This window comes from Nesoenas mayeri (genome assembly GCF_963082525.1).
Source record: "Nesoenas mayeri genome assembly, chromosome: 2".
In the NCBI taxonomy this organism is placed as follows: Eukaryota; Metazoa; Chordata; class Aves; order Columbiformes; family Columbidae; genus Nesoenas; species Nesoenas mayeri.
In genome coordinates this window covers 56,372,868-56,395,415 of record NC_137543.1, presented here as the reverse complement: position 1 = coordinate 56,395,415, position 22,548 = coordinate 56,372,868, and the positions used below count along the sequence as shown (strand labels likewise).

Genomic DNA, 22,548 nt, shown 5'->3' with positions numbered 1-22,548 from the left:
GGAAGGGTTCAGAAATGTTTGTATGGGGACACGGGCAGCAGAGGAGGTGGAGAGACAGGATTTCTGCTCCACACACACACTGCCAGTTTAACACGCTTGAACTACAGCCCAGATAAATAAAACCAAAATCTGCATCCTGGGCACGAACAAGAACTTGTGAGCAGGTTTTTGCACCTCTGCCTTCCCACCACGCTTGGCCCCCAGCTTTGCAAATTGCTGGTGTGTGCCGCTGAAGTCGATGCATAGATTTCCTCGCTTCGCCGAGCTCTGGGACGCTGGCGCACACCCATCTAACTGGGTCAGAGACTTTCATTGTACGAGCAGGCTGAGCTGCTGGGAAGCCTCGCCGGAGCCACACAGCAGCTTCTCTTACACACTCCTCTCCCAGAGCGGTGGATGGGATGGGGTGAGGACGGGGGGAGGAGGGCTGAGCTGCCACCATGCTTGGTCTCCTGCCAGTGTAAGCTTCCTTATGGGGCTTACGGCCACGGCACAAGTCCCAGTAAAGCCCCGGCTGCTCCCCCGGCTGCCGAGGGTCAGCGCCCTGGGATCAGAGCGGTGCTGCCGAGCTCGGCATCTGTCACTCAGATCTGGCCTCTGCTCAGAAAGTGGAGGGAAGGCAAATAAGAGACAAGTGAGCCTATTAGTATTTATTATTTGTATTATTATAGCACCTCAGTGCCTAGTCGTGGACCAGAATCGCATCCTATTAGCACTGTGCAAACCCAGAGCCCAAGTACGACAGTCCCTGCCCCAAAGGGCTTACAATCTGTTTCTGAAGTGAGGGATACAAAGGTGTGGGGGGGTGAGTAAATGGGAGCAGTGACAAAATGTTGATCACTGTGACAGACAGCATTGGTTTTCTGGTAGGAATCATCAAAGCTCTTAAATGCTTAGTTGGATTTAGACATTCTTCACACAGTCAAGACTTGTGCAAAAAAACTCATCAAGGAATCCCACAGAATTTTATGTTATATTCAGTGAAAAATATTTTTCATTGCAAGAAACACATGTAAGATTAATTTTAAAAAATATCATTTCCTTTGTATTTCTACGCAGAACATGTTTACAAAGTCTACGCATGCAGTATAAAAAGCAAGTTAAACATTCTTAACCAACTGTTCCATTTTGGCTCATTCCTTTATTTAATTTTCACTCTTAAAAAAAAAAAAAACCAGACATATTTTAATTCATTTTTTTAGGAAAAAAATAGAAATTATTTAATCTCAACTACTTTTCTGGACACACATATTTTCCCTGTGCTCATGATTTAAAAAATAATCTAAATAGAAATAATCATCTTGGTGGAATTAAAACCAATGCTAGATATAAGGACAGAGAACAACTGTGTATTTAGGAAACGTATACTACTGGGTCTCTGATCAAAAAGTGCGATTAAAACTGTGCGAGAAGGGCATGTGATTTGCAACTTTTTGCAAGCATATCATATGTGCATATTTTTCATAACTTGCCTGTAAGTGGAAAAATCCTGCTGTTCTGCGTGAGGTTTTTCTAAAGTCAATAGCTCTTTGACACTGTGCTCTATTCTGCTGGTCTCCTACTGTGTCAGAGTTAATACTGTGAATAACTCAGTGGACTTCATTATTTCTGGCTTTAACTATAATTACTCTATGGTAGTAAGTGTTTGCAAGTTTTAATATCTTACAGAGACCTATAGGACAGTATGATTTACTCCCAGGCAGAGGGATGAAGGGCAACAAGAACTAGCTGGACAGGTTATAAAATCATTAAACATTTTCCACCATCAGCTCTGTTATTTGCCATTTGGATAGAACCTACTGAAATCACATAACTTATACTCTGTACCTCAAAATAACTTTCAATATTGCTTTCTTCTATGCATTCTCTAATTTGCTGTAAACATCCAAGATACCCATATGTATATATACACACATGGGTATGTGTGTGTATACATGCATATACATGTATAGCTGTATAGATATACACACATACACACAGACATACGTATATGTACATACACATATGTATGGATATATAGCTATGATGTCGTTAGGAAAAAATAATGTCATTGTTATTGCATTCTTAATTATCATAGAACAAGAGTATTATAGGCACACATCTTAAATACTTGTCCTTACTATAGTCCTAAAGCTTATTTACCTGAGATCTGCATCTGTAAAAATAAAGTCCCATTTTTAGCTGCATGTTACAAAAGTCTAAATATCAGCCCCATAGATAAGAAATTACAACTTAATTCTGAGACCAATTTACTACAAGTAAAATATGCTATCTTATAAAAAGATACTGCTGAAAGAGATACATATTAAAAAGGAAACACGATCCTTAGAAGTTTAAAAATCTCCCTATGCCTTCCCACATTGTAATAAATTTATAAAAAATATTTGACACAGAAAATCTCCACAGAAATCATCCTGCTGAAATCACATACCCTTTAAGCCACCCATCTTGCAAAAGTTATGTAGTTCAGGAGGGCAGACTCCATGCTCTAGGTATTTAATTTTCATCATCCCGTCTGTATTGAATAGTTTGTATTTCCTGAGCTATGAACATAGCCATCTCTCTGGTGCCTGCAGCAATCACTCGGCAAGACATAAGATCCAGAGGTCCCCCTGAGGACAAGAGGATTAATAAGAACTGACTTAGGTCATGTAAAATGGCAATATATTCTAAGCATAAGCCACGCTGTAATTAGATAGGTTCAGAAACACTGAAACACCTTCATACATAGCTCCTTTTGGGGTGGGAAGGACAACAAAATTCATTAACTCCTATCTGGAAATCTCTGGCAAAAAATTACTTCAGGAAATTCTACATCAGTGCCTAAGTATGCAACAGAAGCAGCAAATGTCTAGATTTGTTCAGTATTCAACAATAATGCAATACTCCCTTTTTTAACTACAAGAAGGAATAGAACAGAAAATAGTTCAACAACCACACTGTTTTTTTTAATCTACCACATCTTTCTACAGTATCCACATATTGGTCACCGTTACTCTGAAATGTGTACCACACAAATGAAGAAAATAATAATCAGGAGACTGCTCTCCTTTACTCCAAGTAGTTCCTAGTTATATATGTTCAGACACGTACCTGACAGTCCTTTTCTGGGAGGCTGCTTCTGCCAAAATCTGTTTGGACTCTTAGTGTATCTACCAATCTCCTGGGCTAGTTCTTTACTGTAAATCTCATGCTTTAAATGAATCACTCAAAGTCATGGAAATACAGTTTGACTCAGAAGACCTTTGATGTGATGAAACCCCAGGCTGGAATTACATCAGTGTGTTATGAATGACCAGCCGGAGTCCAGTGGAGACTACAGATGTTTCCAGAGAACATTGCTAGAAATGAGACTGATCCATGGGAAGAGGATGGTACTGAGGTAACTCAAGTTGCCCTAAAATAGCCACTCAGTCCCCCAAAAGTCAATGAAAACAAGAGTATTTTACTCACCTGAAGTGTCTATCACAGTGCCACCCGCCTCTCTAATAATGACGGTCGCCGCTGCCATGTCCCAGCAGTGTAACCCAAACTGGTAATATGCATCTGCAGCGCCGGATGCCAGGTGGCACAAAGCCAGTGTCGAGCTCCCAATGACACGGACCCTAAACCCCATGGGAAGGGGACAAGGTAACATCAAGCAGAAAATGCCTTTGGTTTTAACCTATGTGTTGAGGTCGCAAAATGTGCAACGTACCTGATGATTTTTTTTTTTTTCTAATTACTTTTTGTTATAAAAGTGAGACATATATTGTAAAATATCTTACCCGTGTGCTTGGGCCTTGAGCAATCTCTCAATGTTACCAAGGAACAATTTCAAAGTTGCAGGGTCACGTTTTGGACCAATTTCTGTTAAAATTAAGGCCTTCGAGATATCTGCAATGTAGGTAGTTGTTTCCATTAATTCAACAGCTTCCAGGTAGATTCTGGAAATTTGTTTTTAAATTAAACACTAATAGACTTTTCACAGAAAAACAATTTTCATGTCCCCTTTTTTACCACAGACTCTTTCATAGGATAAGTGACAACTCCGCACAAAATTCAAGCGAGACTAGATTTCTCATATGAAATGGTCTGATCTAAACACTTTGTTAAAAAAAAAAGAACAGGAAGATTAGAAACAGGAATGCATTCTGACATTCCTTCTCTTTCCATACATTGTTTTAGTTTATTGACCAGTCAGCTTTTGGCAAATTAACATTAGCAGTCAACTAAAAATAGTCCAGTGACCTCACAACTGTTAGTGATGCTAATCTAATCACATTTGAATACAAGTCGGTTCTTGAACAGGGAACTTTACTGTAATTTGTTAACAAATTATAAGCATTTGGGAATATTAGTAAGAGGAAAGAGAAGTTTCTACCTAATAGCTCCCACTCATTCAAGACTGAAAACACCTTATGACTGAAAAACTTTCTCTGATCACAAACTAAACCAGTATCTTAATAATAATATATGAATACACATTTGTATTGTATTCATCAAGGGCAGTTCTGACCTAGAGCAAATGAGGATATCAGTCTTGTGTACAGTCAAAGGAGAGACTCGCAGTGACTTGCAAGTAGTTGAAGTAGTCCTCATGTGAGATCTGAATATTGCTAGTACATGACAAGCATATGCCAATGTAGGTGGAGATGGCTGATCAAATGCCAAGTGTCCCTGCTTCTGCTGTGCCAGCTGAAGTTGGAGGCATTAAAAGTATAACAAAACTCAAAGGTTGAGCTGCTGATTATTTACTAACTAGGCTGTGCCCAAGTGTTAGGTGTCACCTTCCACCCTGGGTTAAAGGTCAGACATTCATTCAGCTAGGGAATGTCTACCTGGTTATTACAGCTAATTGCATAAATAAAAAATCCATAGCAGAAGTAGCAAAGAGTTTTTCAAAATAAAATTAGGCTGGAGTGCGACATCATTTAATTAAACAGGCTACCAATTAATTTAGTATTGCAGAGGAACGTTATGGATTCAAGCAATGCAGTAAATGGTTGGTGAGTAACAGGTATATAATTAGATTAAAAGTTACAGGGTATCACAAAACTTAACTGTAGGAACATATATTTAACAACCATTTTAAAAATTACTGCATTAAAATATAGAAACACCAATCCAGGCATGCTGCAGGGTATTAGTTGTTTAGCCACCACTGAAAAGTCTGGATGGCAAAAGCAAACTGCCACAGCTCTTTTTGCATAACAGGCCTAATTTATAATTACAGAACATTTAATGCATGCCTCATTGCTGAAATGCACTAAGCATTCACACCACACCAGTTATAGCTAGGTCATGACTAGGACAGTTGTTCTTTTAAGTTATTAAATATATTTCTAATGCATAAATGGATCTCTTCAATTTTCATCACATCTACAGGTAGAAATTGGATGAAGAGATAAAGGCAAGGAACAGGGAGATGTTTGCTTAGGAGAAGGAGCTGGCTGATCAGAATAATAGACAGGGTTTCAGTAATGCAAGGTACAGGAGAAAATTTACTGACTAATCCTAAGTTTGACAGAGGCCAGAAAAATAAGGAGGCTTCACAGAAGAGATTTAACAAGGTATATGGATAGATTTATGAGGAAATGACCAATTCTATTGACCACGGAAGACTGAAAAAAAAATACCCTTACAGTATTAGCACATGTAAAGCCTGACCTGAATATAAGCATGAGAAGAAAGTATCACTCAGGATCAAAGGGAAGATGGATCCCTCATTTAAGTGTATCCTGACTGCTTGGACTCCCAGACCAGACCTCTAAAAATCTGGTGTTGACAAAGAACAGTGTTTGCCTGGATTGTGATTTCAAATGATTAAATCTGAACAATGAATGTATAGTGTAGATCAATGCTGAACAACAATCACATTTCCTGAAAACAAAAGGCATGAAGTAACATGACACCTAGGTCTCCAACACATGATGCACTGGTGAAGGCCACTTGAGTTCCAGCAGTAGGTACAGGGAAAAACACTCTCTTCCAGGGTTGGTTTATTTCACTGGAGCCACAATCATTAACAGAAAAAGAGCAACTGGGATTTTGTATGTGTAAAACATCAACAGAAGTGAGACTAATGGAGATCCATCATCACTGGTGAAATTGCCCACCACCAAATGATGTGTCTCAAAACAAAGGAAAATTTCAAAGCATTTGGAAGGGCAGAAGGTCCACTTCCCTTGCTATGTTCTAGACACCCTCATAGACTGGATGTCCAGAGAAAGGAGGACGAAAGTGGCATGTGACAAAATTGTTCCTTGCTCAACTGGAAGCAAGAACTCTGTGACTGCAAAAGCGAGTGAGGCCATTTCAAGAGCGGCTCAGCCAGCCCAACTGTGAGTACCCTTAGTTTTTCCTAATAGTATCTGCCAGTATGGGCTTTTGTGGAATATGAAATATTCAAGCACTGACAAAAATGTGATGTATAGTCAAGGATTAAAATCTTAGTGGTCACTGACTTTACAATTTGCTCCATCTCTCCAAATAGGAAGGCCTCAGCTCACGATTAATTTAGGTGAATAGCCAAACTTCCCCAAATTCCAGGGAAGCTTTGATGCAGGGTCTGCTTGGGGCACTACAACAAATCTGTACAATAAATTGCTTGAATTTACTGTGTTTCAAGTTCATGAAATATTTTTTTGGAGTGAAACATTTTGTACAATGATGTATATTTTTTGCACATGTTGGCTTCTGTGTCCAAATGAGTGTCATGTTCTCCTCTGCATTTTGACTGATTAAAAGAAAACTTATCTATACACGTCTGATTATTGATATCTATTATTATTAGGTAGACAGACCTATGACTTGGGTTACCAATAAAAGAATTACATTAAAGTGTTGACTAAGTGTTGCTAGCTCTTTGTATGTTGAAACATATCTCACACGCAAAAGCAAGCTGTTAAAGGATTCCTAATGACGCATGCATCCTTTAGTTTACTGTTAGCATATATGCCTACAGACATAATACACCTTATGATGTACAAATTTATTGGAAAATAAGTGAATAATGGCTGCCATAGTACTCTGAATTTGATTCACCATTCCCATTGCATCTTGCTCATAAAAAGTTATGCCAATGTATAGCTGGAATGAAACTGGTGAATCTACTCAGTCTTCCTTATTTTAAACGGTCGTGAAGCAAAACAATTTAGGGTTATCTAAGTAGTTCATATTCAGATGTATATTTTAAAAAGAAAATAAGGAAAGTTATGATTTTACAGAAAAAAACAAACACATAACAACAAAATTATCATGCAAGTGAAATACTTTCCATCAGGATAATGATGTTCATTATCCTAATGATGATTTGCAACAACTCTGAAACAAAATTAACATATTCCTTTTAGAGTTCTAACAAAATCTAGACCAACCTGTCTCTTTTGATACCTGAAGCCTTTTGTCATTACAAAATGCCCCTTGACCTCTTCTACCAGTGTATAACCGTTCTTCAGTGCAGTGGTAAATTACACCAAATTCAAGCTTTAAGATTTTGAAAAGGAAAGAAATGAATGCATCTCAAATTACTCATCATAAATATAAACAACTACTAATGGCAGAAAGATCAGCAATATTTTAATTGGTACATGTAATCAAAGATTATATTGATGCAAACAAACTGGAATAATTTTACTGTGATATTGAGATATAGGTCATATAAAATTCAGTTTATAAAGAGAAGTTAATGCAATCTGTTAGTGATCTAAACTTCTAATTGAAGCTTCTTTGTGTTCACAATAGAATAGATTAAATGCTAAGCTAATTTCAAATTCAATTGTATGTTTTTATGGAAAGTATGCAAGTCCTCGAAAGCCAGATTCTCAACGCTTTGCTTTCACTGGTGAGCAGTTACACCTAGAAGTAATCCCACTGACTTCAGCTGCACCCTGAAGATTTGCAACCCCAAATATATGGATATAATCAGTCAGGCATCCAAACTCGGAAGCCATGGCACACTGTTTATTCACAGTGGATGCTTTTAGGTGCACGTCAGCTTTCATGATGCATTGAATTTGCCCACCTTTTCAACTAGTCATGAACTCCAGTCACTTGTTCAAAAGTTTCTCTGCAAAATCCTTTTGGTTACACATAAAAGTGAGTATCTCATGAAGTCACACAACTCCAAGAGAAGGAGTCAGAAGGTAAATACTAAATATTGTGACCCTCAATGAAAGCTTGAGAATGAACAACACTGGAATTTTTGTGGGAGTATCTGTTTAACGATGAGGGTCAGAATTTGACTGATTTAAACCCAAGGTATTTAATATTTCCATTACTTTAATAGTTTTCACCAAAACATTTTAAAGCACTTTACAAACTTCAATGATCAGCTCCTAAAATCACCCTAAGTACTATTACCAATATTTTATTTAGGGGTGGACAGATACACAAAAATTAAGTGACTTGCCCAAAGCCACAGAAGAAGTTGGTAACAAGGTAAAGAAAACATCCCAGATATTCTAGACTCCAAATCTTTTCCTGCCGCCCTCCTCCACTAAATGAAAATCATAATTGGTGTTCAGAGATAATTCAAATAGAGTAGACTGTCCTCACTCCCATCTAAACCAAAGGGTTTTTTCTTTGAGGAACATGCTATTAATAGACTCTTTCCCTCAAGACACTGCAGGAACTTCTTCAGTACTGTTCAAGGCTTACATTCAGGCCAGTTCCCCTGTGTGTACTTTGGCTCCTTTTCAGCTTACTACTTTTTTCTGCTTTCCCATTTGTTTACTGAAGGAGATTTAACATCATTCTTTATTTTTGTTTCAGCTTTGTTTAGTTTACATAACCCAAAATACGCAGCATCAAAATCACAGTGGTGTTCTAGAAAACATAAATATCAGAGAGAGCTGTCTGGTAATAATATGTAGTATTCACAAGGATGTTTCGGAATGAATAAACTTCAGAAAAGCATGGAAATGTTTCTCTGTAGTTTCCACAACATTATTCTGTTTAAATCAGTAAGAGCCACCAGCACATCTGAAAACAGTGTTGTTATTGTACAGAATTCTTGCTGGCTTTACTTACAGCTATAGATACATTTAAGATCAAGGAATCAGGCTGAAAGAGGCACATTCCTTGGCAATTTGGATAGCTGCATAGATCAAACTGTAAACCAGCAATATCTGGAGAAAAGGCTTTAGCATGAATGAGTATAGTTAGGAAACTCAAAGTGGCACACATGAAGGGTAGGTCCTTTTTTCCCCCTATGATCAAGCTCTCATGTGGGAAATATTTGACTATGTCAAGAAAACCACAAAGGCAGATTAAATGAACTAGGCCCATGATTTTGCACTCTTCATAGAAATCAGTTCTGAGTTGCCTCACAGCAACTGCTAACAGGAAAGAAGCAAGAATAATAATATAAGAACACTGGGAGATAAGATCCAGTCATGGCAGCACTATATTTAACTCACTATGGTTTTGTCTTACAAAACCTTGCACCCATCAGTACTCCCTTTTTTCTCCCCATTTAAATCTTATTTATTATAATTTGTAAGAGTTATCTTGTAATTACTGGTTTGCATAAGTAAGTTTTGAAGGACTACGACTTTAAATTAGTAGAGTATGACCAAATGCATTTAAAAACCATGGAAAAACCTGAGTAGTGGCTGATTTAAAAAAAAGATATATTTAAAGTTCCCACAGTTTTGAGGCTTCTAATCAGATTTCAGGTACCTATCTTAAAGAACATACTTCATACCTCTTTGTTAACAGCGAATCCAATGCTCACTGCCACTGTTGGAAATCTGTGAAAAATAAATTTAGCATTATTAATGAAAAATCTCTAAACTTACTACTTATGCATCTCCCTTAGGCAACAAAACCCCACGTGGAGCTCTGCGATTTTACTTGTGCCAAAGTGCACTTGACATTGTGCTATTTCTCTTTTGTCAGCCTCTTTAATTTTGTCAGTTCCTTTAAAAATGTCATTTAATATTGGAGAAGGCTAGAAATAAACACATGAAGATATCAGGATTTTTATACTAAACATACTGTATGTTTTAGTGATATTTTTGCTTTAGTGCAACTGAATTATCCAGTATAAAATAATTAATGTTGTTAGAACAAGTCATCACTTTCAAGAGCACATTTTGTTCAAGTTCAAGCATCTGAGATAGCAATTAAGGTGCCCCAAGATACCTTGCTGCTGACATCAACATAAGAAGAAAACCGTTTCTCCACCCTCTCTTTTTTCAAAGTGATGATTAGGTATTTAATTTGGTCCTTTTGACTGAAGTATAATTATTGCATTTTAAACAATGAAATAAATTAATCTATTAAAAACATATTTTTAAAAGGGCTGTAAAGTAAAGGTCCAAAAAATATTGCTACAAAGACAAAATTTCACTTAATTGCACGAAACACCAGCACATGACACTCCCCACCTCCCCTTGAATTCTATGGAATTGCACCAAAAGGTTTGGTGTGGGTTTGTTTGTTTGTTTTTTAATTAATGATAACTCCAGTCATGTTAAATCACTAACCATAAGGAAGGACATATTTTAGGATTTTAAGTAGAACTATTACGAACAGTCATTAATTTAAAACTCCTAGCACTCAAATGATAAATTAAACTTTTGGTTTTTTTGCAGTAATGATCCCTAGATTTCTTTTCACAGAGTGGTATTATGTATCTTAAAAAAACCATATGTATGCACAACTTAGTTTTCAGCTCTACTCTACACATACGCAATGGTTGTGCTTCCCAGGAACAATGAAGCATTTGCATTTGGAAGGGAGAGAACACCACTACCAAGAGGAACATGCAACAACCACACAAGGCGTTGGGCCAAGTGTCATCACAGCACAGCCTTGTTCAGCTCAAGCCTCTGCACGTTGATGTGTGGTTATACAAAACGAGCCGTGAATCAGGAGCTCTGGGTCATTAAGCAATCAGCAGAAACTTTCGTTTAGCTTTAGATAAGCTGCAGAGCTCTCTCCAGCACAAACACTCCTTCAGACACACTACGTGAGCTACAAAAAGATAAAGGGATGACTCCTACTTATGAGTCAAAGGAATAAATCTACCACAGTAAAACACCTGTAAGTGGAAGGGAGGATTTCTGAGAAGCCGTATTTTGCTTCGTTACGTATTTCCACTTACCTGTGCACAAAGTTGCACGTTCCATCAACAGGGTCAATAATCCAGGTCGGACTGTCGGTGAGGACACATTTTGAACCAGCAGCAGTGGATTCTTCTGCAATGAACCTGCATTTGGTGTGGAGTAAAACAAGCGTCCCAAAAAATTGGCTTAGATATGTGACTTGGAAAGTCAATCTCCATCTTTCTGTTTTTGAAGAGATAATTTATGTATGTACAAAATTTGTGTATAACTGTATATGTATGTATAAAAACACATATTTTTTTGTATGGGAATGGGGAACTTTCATAGAAACGTCGAAGGAGAATTCTCAAATTTATAGCATACTATTTTACATGGTAAAAAAGAACTGAATTTTTGTTCACTTTCCCAATATACCATTAAGAAAGTCAGGAAAATGAATGCAGAAATGGATCTGAACTGGCATGCCTGGACTCTAGAAGATTTTTTATGCAGAATGTAATTTTATGGGTTAGGCCTGTCTCTTGCAGTAAGTAATATAAACTGCAAATTGTAGCTGCTTCTCTTTTGCAGTCAAATTCAGTCAGCGGGAAATAATGCACTCTTAGAAAATCCACAATCTCACTCCTACTTGAATTTTTTACAGTAGTCTGACTCAGGAAAATAAAAAGTTTACAAAGCTGAACCTTCTTTTTCCCATGACCCAGAGAAAATCAACAAATTAATTTTTTGTTTGTTGTTTGGATGCACATTGAAAACTGAGCTCATCTTCTGTTCTGTCCCAATTTCTTTTAGTAGATACGCTTCCCCCCCCACCCCCCCGGCTTCTTTTTCCCTGGGAAATGAACATCCAGTTCTGGCTCATTTCCTGCTGACCTTAATTATCCCTGTTCTCCCATAAACTGCTCAGGGTCTGTTTCTGTAAGTGTTGTGCAGGTGCTACTCTCACAGATTTGAATAAAGTCCTATATGTACAGAAGGTTTAGAGTCAGACTGCCAGGACTGAATTTTGCTTCTGTTTTCATATTTGAACAACTGGTAGTGGTACTCAAGAGTTTCTGCAAATGTTTGAAGATGAAAGAGCTTCTCTTGAAGACACAAAGAGAAAAAAAATAGATACAGAGAAAATGTCTTTTGCAGAAACAGTTGCTTCCCTAGGACTAGAGTAGCAGCTATTTTCTTTTGTGTCCTCAACACACACTGCATGATGCCACATAACACTTGTGACCACGAGCTCAAAACGTTCTGCAAACAGCACAGGAGGAGACTTATTGAATTCTCCTAATGCTACCATGCCTTTTCCTCTGTAGAAAGAGACTATTTTGATGGCATTAGAGGCCCCCAGTTGGTATGAAGAGGGAAATAAGATGGCTTTGTTACTATTTTCATCTCCACTAATAACAGCTGAAGGACAAAATGTTAGTGTGCAACTGAGAAACAAGAAAGACTTGAACAAGTGCTTGAAATTCTCAGTGAAACGTAACACTTTGCAGACTCCTTGCTCTAAATATTCAATTATTTTGTCTCACTGGTACTGTATGATTTGGCTTTTGCTTCCACAAATCTTGTAATTAGCACCTAAACCCAACCATACACTTCGGTTGTGCTGCTGGCTGTGGAGGAGGCTCATCTTCTTGCAGATGGAGCACCTTACATCCCATCTCAGATTGTCCATCCTCCCCATGAATTATGACTCTGCTTCAACTCTCTGCCACCTCCCCAACCAGAGCCTGAACTGCAGCTGTTGTCCTACCAGTCAAAGAAAGGTGAAATGGGAACCTCTTTAAAGACAAGAGTGTTTCCGTGTAATGTGTTTTGCCCTCAAGTATCCTAAGCCTTTCCCTTACCTTTTCCATACAGGAAGGCACGGTGTTGTAGCCCTCACACACAGAAAAGCACAGCAGTGCCATTGATAAAAGTCTTGATGTCCAAGAATGATTTTTGCAAAATGGATGTAGGAGAAATTAGGAGCACATTTTATGAAATTTGGGCTAAGAAGTTAAAATGACCCCCTTGCTTTTATACAGTACTGGGTACTGTGAGAGGCCTTCAAAGGCCAACATCAGATGTGTTGCTCTATGGCGCTCTATCTTGTAAAAACAGGCAAACTAAGCAAAACATTCAGCCTGAAGATCTAGAAACCAAATTTTAGGAACAGCTTGAGAAGTAGGAGGGGTAGCCATGCTATTACAGCAGTTCATTTAAAATGCCAGCCTGTCAGCTCTGTTGATCTCTCTTCAAATCTGGGTTTAAGATTCCTCCCACTGAAAATGAGCCCAGTAATTTTAGCCTAGCCTTAGTGGACATCTGTTCGTACCACAGTGCCACTCTGAAATTAATTGCTAGTGCATACTCACAACAAAAAACACATCCTTTTGAAAAGACTCACTTGGAGCATGCCAGAATACCAAAGAGTGGGCAAAGATGAAAACTTGCATGAACCATGAATGAAGATGATACATACCACTTAGCCAAGCAGAGAGAAGAAGAAAGAAATGTGGGACAGAATTACCTTTTTTCACACGTTTTCCTAATATTTCTTTTTACTTCCAAGTACATTTCCAATATCTCAAGACTCATCACTGCCACAGTGCAAATGGCACAGGCTGTAATGAGATCCCTTCTAATTTTTCTGACTCCTAAGACACATTTTTGATTCAGAGAATATTAGAATCAAGATGATTTAAGAGAAAAAGAAATGAATCTTCAGAGAAGCTTTCAACATCCAGATTAGGGGAAAGATGGAACATAATTTTAATGATCTTTTAATGTTTTGATTGCACTTTAAATTAAACCTTGATTGCTACTGTGGACTCCTCATTGCAAGTGTTTTAATCTAGTTTAGTTAAATCTAGTTTTAATCCATTATTTAATCTATTTAATCAGATTCACTGGCTGAACAAACTCCAAAACCAACAAATATCAGCAAAAAATAATTGTCTTGAAGAAATGCCAATTCCTTCATTTGCTTAAAGTTAACTGTACAGTGTTAATAAAGTCAGGGATTTTTTAGCTCCTATGTCTATGTTGACCTTAAAACTTTTGTTATCATGCTGAGTAACTCAAGTGCTTCTGATGATTGTCATTTTATGAGAAATGTGTATGTTTTATATTCACTGCCAGACTGTTCAAGGAAAAGAAAAAACAACATAAGAGATGAGAAAAGAGCACAGCCAGCATAAGCAGAAGAAATATTACACAAATAATAGGCATGTAAAGCCTGGCACTCTCTTGAGAATCACAACCAAGAACCACATATTATGCTGTACAGTACTGCTTCAGTACATGATCACATACAACACGTATTTAGAAAGCCGTATTTAGCATATAATGTTCTTTCTGCTCCTTCTTTTTTTATTATTTTTCCCCGGCATCATCGCCAACAATCAGATTAGTAGCTAAACCCTCCAGATTTTCATCTCTGTTGATTTCTGCGCAGTGCAGGAGTGCAAGGCTCATCTCCATTAGAGACGCACACAGCGAGAAGGGAGTCATACAGTATTTAAGGGACACACAGGCCCTGCCCTGGCTCTGCAGGAAGGTAGATTTTTATCCTTGTCAACTGAAGTGAAATGTGTAAATCAGTTGCAGAGTCTCAGCATCAAACCTGGCCAAATAAAACAAAATCCCTAATCTGTGCTTGTGCTAGGGGTTGTTACTTTCAAATTGACCATAATAATTAAAGAGGAGTCAACGATCTGATCTGTTTTTAAATAGACACCCCACATAGTAATTTATGTCTTGTTTACGTATATGCATCAAATGATGATGATGAAGCAACCCTGCTTCTCACTGATTTTAGAATTCTACACAACACAAGGTAAATGTGATTAAATACAATATTTGTCCTGATCTGGCAAATGCTTCTGCGTGATGGCAAAAGAAAGTGAAGGAAAGGTCTGCAGGATGGGACCTTTGCTATCATTAATTCCAGATATATTTTAATAGATATCCTTAGCATAATTCTTATACAATAGAGAACAGATCAGAATTCTGAAAATCCTGGAGATTCATATGAGATCTTCATACATGATGTCTTTACAGAGGAAACATTATTACTAAATACATTTTAAGATGAAAAAAGCATTTAAAAATGCACAGGTCATGATATAACAATTACAGAATACACTAAATATAGGACAGTCATAGTTTTTTTAAAAGGAATTAGATTAAAATGTGCACGAGCAATAAGTTAACATTTAAGAGAGATATATAGACTTCTTTTGAATGCCAGGCAGACATATAGCTTTTATAGGAAAAAAGTCTTTGATAGTTTCTATAGGCACTCACCTGTGGGAGGGAAACTTCTCTTTCAGAACAGAAATAATTAAATTTTCCACAAAATGATCAGTTTCTGTCACAAGATCTGCTGCAGATGTCTTTGTGGACACTTGCTTTTCCTCTGTTAGAGCTTTTCTAATAATCTGAAACAGAAGTTCACAAATCAGATTTGTTGGCCATTCATCCTGTGCACACTAAAATAATATATTCACTTTAAAAATTATACCTAAGCCTGAAAAACAACTGCAGGGCTAATTCTACCAGAGCCTGTTCTAAATCTTCTGACTAAAAATCCACCTGTGATAATAAGCAACCTTTTGGAACTTGGGATTTTGAATCACCCTACGAGAACCTCTCTTGACAGTTCAGAAAAGGCTTGAGGAATGGGATGGAGCTAACAGAATAATAGGATGATGGCAGTCACCATGATTTAGGAAATTACAAAAACCACACATAAATAAGAAAGACCCTTGAGGCTCAGGAACTTTTCATGGATTTTTTTTTTCTTTTTTAAATTTACATTACATTTTAAATTTTCTTTTTTAAATTTAAATATCCTGCTGCTCTCTTACTTTAAAAAACACACAGTAAGGCAAACCCCACTGGTCTCTCTTTTTTTGCCAACAAAGACACACAAAGGTTGGTTGGTTGGTTGTTTTTTTTTCCTTGTGTATGTGGGTTTTTAGAACTTCAAGCACTGACCACCCACTAGTTCCCAAAGAATTGCTACATATTTAACAAAAATGTAGACTTTTTGTCAGATATGGAACCAGTGATCTAACCCTGGATTCTCTTCTGGAAAAGTCTTATCTCCTTTTCAGGTGTTTTCCTGGTACAAACTCAGAACTAAACAACATCAAGTGCAAATGCACATATGGGAAAACAGTTAATAAAAGCCTTTTCCCAGTTTTTCCATTTTATTTCTGGTTTTTTTCCACTCCATTATAAACAAAAATAAGAGGGCAGTATACAAAATGAGCTGATTTGGTTTTTAACCAGTGAAAATGATAAACTATTTGAAATTAGGAAAACCAGAACAAAGCAAAAAATAAGCCTCACTTATTTGTATAGAGCTACATTAACTAAAACCAGCACTGACAAGATCAATATTCCAAGTCCCTTCTAAAACTTCTATATTTCAATTGTTTAACTAAATTTCCATTGAGCAAAGTATTTTAAAACCATCAAGAAATGTCTGATGACCAAAGAGAACAGTTCTGCTGTCTTATGCATTGGAGAGGGACTAGTAACTCCCAAATTTCGGACTCAGCTCTTGGTTTTCATAGTATAAAATACCATGTTTGAACGGTGTACTGATTGTTCTGACAAGTAATGGATAATGCTGACTGTTGCCTTAGTACTGAAAGTATCTGGACTAATGTTTCTATTTTGTGAGTTCTAAAACACAAGTTATGCCTATTCACTAAGTTTGTGAGGGCAGGTTAATACTTTTTCATTTGAGCTCATGCTAAAGCTCATTGTACTATATCAAAATATTAGCTTGATTTAATCTTTTTAAGTCCCTCAATGCTCTGCATGGTTTTCTTGATGGTTTTACCCTAGAAGCATAAAAGCGCAGCTCTACAAAGGTGTTCGGGCTCCTTTTTGCTCCAAAGCAAAACACTCCAACCATCTCAGTTGTATATTCTAAAAATCCTGCTAAGCTGATGCCTTTTAGTTTTGTTGCTGTTAACTTTTGTATTGCCGATGTATAACTAAATGCCCTGCTTAGAACTGGGCTCGGAACTTTGTGCAGTGAAAGATGAGGAAAACACCCTTTCATTTGAGAAGATCTGAATTTCTTTTTAGCACTGCTGTGTTCTTGACTCCTCTTCCGTTTTAATACACAGTGTCTTGAAGGGATTTTTGCAGCCATTTAAATCAGTAGGTGCTGCCACTCAGCAGAGGAGTGAGGTGACACCGGAGCCTTGCTGCAAAGAGCGGAGGTGAAGGCTCTCTCCTGTGGCCGTCCTCTGCAGTCAGTTGCTCTTCAGCATCTGCTCTGGCACTTCATCTATCCTTTTTGGAATACAATCCTAGGCACCTCTCATCACTGCATTTAATATTTTTCATTTCTGATTATTTTTGTGGTTGCTCATGACCATTTTAAACTTGATTCCCGTCCTCCCAAGCACTCACCAGTTGGCTCATTTTGATCTGTTTGTGGGTTTTATATGCAGGGTGGTATATACTCTATCTTCATTAAAACACTGAACATTTATCAGGTCAAAACCTGGATTTTTGCAGGATCTTACTTGATACGCGTCACCAATTTTACAGCTATTAAAAATACCCTGGTTTCCCAGAGTGTTCTGTGGTAGCCTGACGGTAACCAGATTCACAATGTACTTACACAAAAATCACATGGAAAAAACTCTTATCAAAAGCTTTTCTAAAAACGCACCATTTCCATAACTATTGCCCAGTAGCTCTCTGGCAGCAGGATGTGGTTAGACTGGTTGATGGCCTCAACATCAAACAAAACCCATCCTACCCATTTCTCTGATGACCTGCATCTGCATGACCTGAGGCTCCAGTCACTCTGGAGGTGGGAACAGCCACGGGTGTGACCCTGATGGGACCCAGTGGCTGATGGCCTTCTCGCCCATCTCCTCCTTAAGTTGAAAAATCCCTAAAAATCACCCGCCTACAAAGAGTGTTAGAGCCTGGTGCCTCAGAGGACTCTGACAGCATTGCTCAGCTCCTCTCCTTGCAGAAGCCTTACAATAAGATTCCTAGATATCTACTGCAATTGCCTGGTCTTCCCAGCTGGCCACAAAAGTCTCTCTCTAGTTAACAGGCAGCAAGTGAGTGGAAGACCAAAGGAATAACAGGTTTATGAAAACACCTGATTGTTCCTTATCACTATTGTACAATGAAATTGGCCACCAAGACAATGAATTTTGGCTGTAGATGTATTTTATTAGGCTTTACCACTGTGTTCTGGGTTGTCCCTAGATTATGGAGATTTTACAGCAATTTTTAAGCAGCTGATTGTTGGGAGTGTTGTTATTTAGAGCAGAGTCACTTCACACTTTTAGCCCATGCTGCCTCTCCTCTACTGAAGAATTGGCTAGATCTTATCCTAATACTCTTTTGGGGTATTAAGGCATAAATATCCTTAGGGCATTTGGGGGGTTATGCAAAGCGAGGGGCATTTACACCAGTGCCTGCATGAGGACCACATCACAGAGCAAGACTCAGGTTGTTCCTGCTCCCTTCTTCATTTGCCAGGGAGCTGGGGAAATGCAGCTAGCTGTGAGGGCTCAGAGCAGTTGTGGTCCTGGACTCTTCCTTTCCTAATGCTTCTGCAACACCAAGTCATACAAAGGAGAACAGAGAGGACAGGGGGCTGAGATGCCTCCTTCCCCAGTACTCCCAGGAGAACCACCTGCTTGTGTTAGATATTTCATTTCACCGTACTGCTTGCACTCACCACACACTCCTGGGAGCTCCAAGACGGGTTTACTTCTTTGCAATATTGCCCATTGGTAAAATCAAATATCTAGATAACTACCTGCAGGTAACTACCTGCAAATAATTTAGGAAATACCAGTCTGGTTTGCTAAAAAGTCTGTCCATGTTTCATAGAAAATAGCCTTACAATATCCCCTGGGAGAAAATATGGGAGAAAAAATTTTGGCTTTTTAGAATATCAGTGGGTTTTATTTTATTTTATAAATTCTGCTAGGTCTCCTATGCCTCATAAAATTATTTTCTGGGGAAAAAAAAAAAAAAAAAGAGAGAAAAAAGTAGTTTGTGTGAACTTCAACATACTAGCTACTAGTCTCAGTTTCTTACCCTCATTTTCACCTGGATATACATCTACCCATTTTGGTGAGGTGTCTCCAACTGTAATTGCAGTGAACTGTGCAAATATTAATCAGTGCTCTCATTAACATCAAAGATTCAGAGACTAGTCATGCATGCTCTTCTTTAGCAAAAAGTCATATCAAGCCAATGGGCATACTCTCATGAACATAGAAAGCAGAGCTTCCTCAAAGAAAAAGCAGAAGAGAGGTTTGAAGAAGTGCAGTTATATGTGGCATTAGAGTGAATTAGACATAATTTAAATGCAGGACAATTTCAGAGATTACAAACCCATGGCCATTCTGATTATGAAATAGCCATATATATTAAATGAGAGCCCGTAATATTTCATAAAATATAATGGAACTAGGCAACAGGGCAGGCAAGAGAGGCAATGATTTTAACCTGGGAACAGAAGTTACTCCAGCAACATCACTTTTGGCACATATTCAAGCAGTTATTTCTTTATCGCCCTTTTAGGTCTAGAAGAAACTATTTCAGAGCAAAGATACCTCTCTGTTGGAAAGAACAGATATTTTACTTATATTCATGAAACATGATGCAATATGAAACAAAAAGTAGTATAAGCCAGAAGGGGAGACCAGGAAACTGTATTACTCATGAACTTCTCCTAGAAAGTCAAAACCTTGACTTGCATTCCTTTCTTCAGGTTAGACTCTACATCAAGATTCCTGTAGACATTTGCTAATGATTCCAAGCCTCCCTGACTTGCCAAGGCCCTGGGAAAGGGAGGGCCTTCAAAGAAAGCCTGGAGTGGCAACATTTCCTGCAGGGATGGGGACAGCATTCAGATCTGGGGAAATGGAGAGTACAACCAGATTTTTGGAGGTGGAGGTGAAGGTGGAGAGATCTGAGGAATGGGAAGGGAGGCAGAAGAAAAAGATGAACTTGACCAGGGGAACAGACTATTTTTGGTGACCAAAATAAAACTCAACTTTATCAGTCAATTTTCCAACAAAAATCCAGTCTCATCAAACCCATGTTACACTGCATTTGGTGTCCTTATCTCCGTCTTCTTTTGGGAACAGCTGAAAGTGGACTGACATACAAATAAAAGATACAGCCCTACCTGACCTGTTCTTCCACAAGAATCTCTGATGGTTTTCATAACTAAAAACATTCCTTAACATCACAAAGTTAACAAAAACCCTAGCCAGTTCCAAAAAAGTCCTACTTAAACAACATCCTTGACTGGTTTAAATTTGACCTGCCAAAGAATCGGCCATTTCCTACCAGTTGCAAGGTAGCGATGGCAAACCGTGAACTAAAGAGATGCAAGGATTAATCTTCTGGGATGTTTATTTGTTCCAGGAAAACGTGTTCAGCTGTAATCTTCTGGACGACTGAAATGGCTGGAGATGGTTATGGCTGTCTTCACAAATTGTTATTTTGAGAAATAAGGTGTGGAAGCTTGAGCAAGTCATGGGAGTCTCTCTTGTGAAATGGCTGGCAGAATGAGTTTGCTGGAGAAACTCCTGTTTGTAGAGTCTGTGAGAGCATGACCTGTCATCCCGATTTGGATTATCCATTTATTCCTTGTATTATTTAAACAAGTCTCCTCTCCTCTGGCATTCTGTGCACTTTGTCTGTCTTCTACTAAGGAGCAAACACAATAAGACATACTAAAGAAAAGTTACAGGTCCTGCACTCACAACAGAAAAGAGGGCTCCTTAAATCATAGTGTACAGGTACAAAGTGATTTTCAAAAGAGAGCAGAATGGAACTAGAAGAAAAAAACGCTGCTGAAGTTTATGTTTTACTCAATTTTTCGTCTGAACAATCTGCTGTTCCCACTTCTTGGCTCTGTTAGAGTCGGTGGAAGTTTGCTACTGCATACAGTGGGGCAGGATGTCTCCTGAGATGACTAACCTGCTCTGTTGAAACACAGATCTTAAATAAGCTACTGTAGATCTTCACAGACCCACTAATGATTTATCTCTAGGTAAGTGAATTTCAGTCTTTCTGAAGACAGCGGCATAGCAAGAAGATAAAACCTCCCTGACATGACTATTTGTCTCTGTGCAAGCTACTCAAATAACAAAGGCTGGTGCTATGATGGGTAAATACACAATATTCTGGATAAACCCACAACAGCATAAACCCTCAGCTGCACATGAATTCATCCTCAGCTTCACAGCGTGCTCCAAAACATCACAGCAGCAGCAGAATAAACGCTTGGTGTATATCTAAAAAAGTTACGTTCACGCTGACAAATATTTTCACCCTTCGAAAAAACAAACAAACAAACAAAAATGCTCCCAGCCACAAAACCAATGCGCGTTCACCTGCGGCGCCTCCTCGCCCTCACGCCGGACGCGGCCGCCGAGCGAAGCGGCCCCGCTGCCGCTGCACCGTGAGCGGCCGAGGGGCACAGCCCTGCCGCCCTCCTCCTCCTCCTCCTCCTCCCCAGCCGAGCGCCCACACGGCCTTTCGTCCAAACGCCCGACTTCTTGTTGTTGTTGTTGTTTAAATTTCGAAGCGCGGCCGGTACAACCGCCCGGGAGAAGGATGCTCCAGCCGCCGGGCAGCCCAGCCCGCCCGCCGGGCCCCGTCCCGCCGCTCGGCAGCCCCCCGGAGCGGCGGGGAGCGGGGCGGGCAGCGGCGCGGCTCTCACTCACCTGCCCGGCGCGGAGCGCCAGCTGCACCGCCACCTCCGCGCACTCCTTCCAGGGGTCCCCGCCGGCCGCCGCCGCCCCTGCTTCCTCCTCCTCGCACGGCTTCATAGTGGCGGCGGCGGCTCTGCTGCCCGGGGCAGGGCCGGGGGGCGCGGGGGGCCCGGCTCCCCGCCGAGGAGCGGCCGCCGAGGGGGTGTCCGGCGCGCACGCCGCCGGCCGATGCGCCGCAGCCGCCGCTGTCACTCCGCGCCCCGGCACCGCCCCGCCGAGGGGAGCGGGGCGGAGGGAGCGCGGCCCAGCGGCTGTCCCGGTCAATGGGGAAGGCGGGCTGCAGCGCGGCGCCCGGCTGCTGGGCGCTGACTTTAGGTGAGCCTGGGGGCGGAGAAGGGCCGGGAGCGGCGGGGGGTGTCACAGAGAGGAGCGCCGAGGCCGCGCCGCGCCGCCGAGGGCAGGATGTGGCGGCGAGGCCGCCGGGCCGGCCCGCCCCGCGCCGCCGCCATCGCCCCGACCGTGGCCCGGCCGCCCCGCCTGACATGGCGCCCCGGCTGTGACCGCCCGGCCTGGCTCCCCAGCCCGGGGTGTTGTTACCTCCGAGAGAAAGGGCCGCCGTTCCCTTAGGCCCCTCGGGGCTCCCGCCTCCCCAGCGCTGCGTGCGGGAGCGGCCTCTCAGCCGGGGCCGGGGCCTGCCGGGGTGTCCCGGGCGAAGGGCGATCCCGGCCGCGGCGTTACCGGGGCTTTGGTGTGGGGAGAGCCGGCGGCCGGCGGCGGCC

At 40.2% G+C, this 22,548-nt stretch overlaps 1 protein-coding gene across 1 annotated transcript; it reads right to left on the bottom strand.

Annotated features, from left to right (window-relative positions):
* Window positions 1-691: 691 nt before the first annotated feature.
* IMPA2 (inositol monophosphatase 2) lies at window positions 692-21,996 on the bottom strand. The gene is made up of 8 exons (XM_080339283.1): window positions 21,782-21,996; window positions 15,342-15,475; window positions 11,093-11,197; window positions 9,689-9,734; window positions 7,359-7,467; window positions 3,768-3,876; window positions 3,454-3,605; window positions 692-2,612 (listed from the first exon to the last, which is right to left on the bottom strand). Exons 1-8 carry the CDS (start codon window positions 21,884-21,886, stop codon window positions 2,497-2,499), a joined length of 876 nt encoding a protein of 291 aa, XP_080195409.1. The 5' UTR covers window positions 21,887-21,996; the 3' UTR covers window positions 692-2,496.
* Window positions 21,997-22,548: the final 552 nt, after the last annotated feature.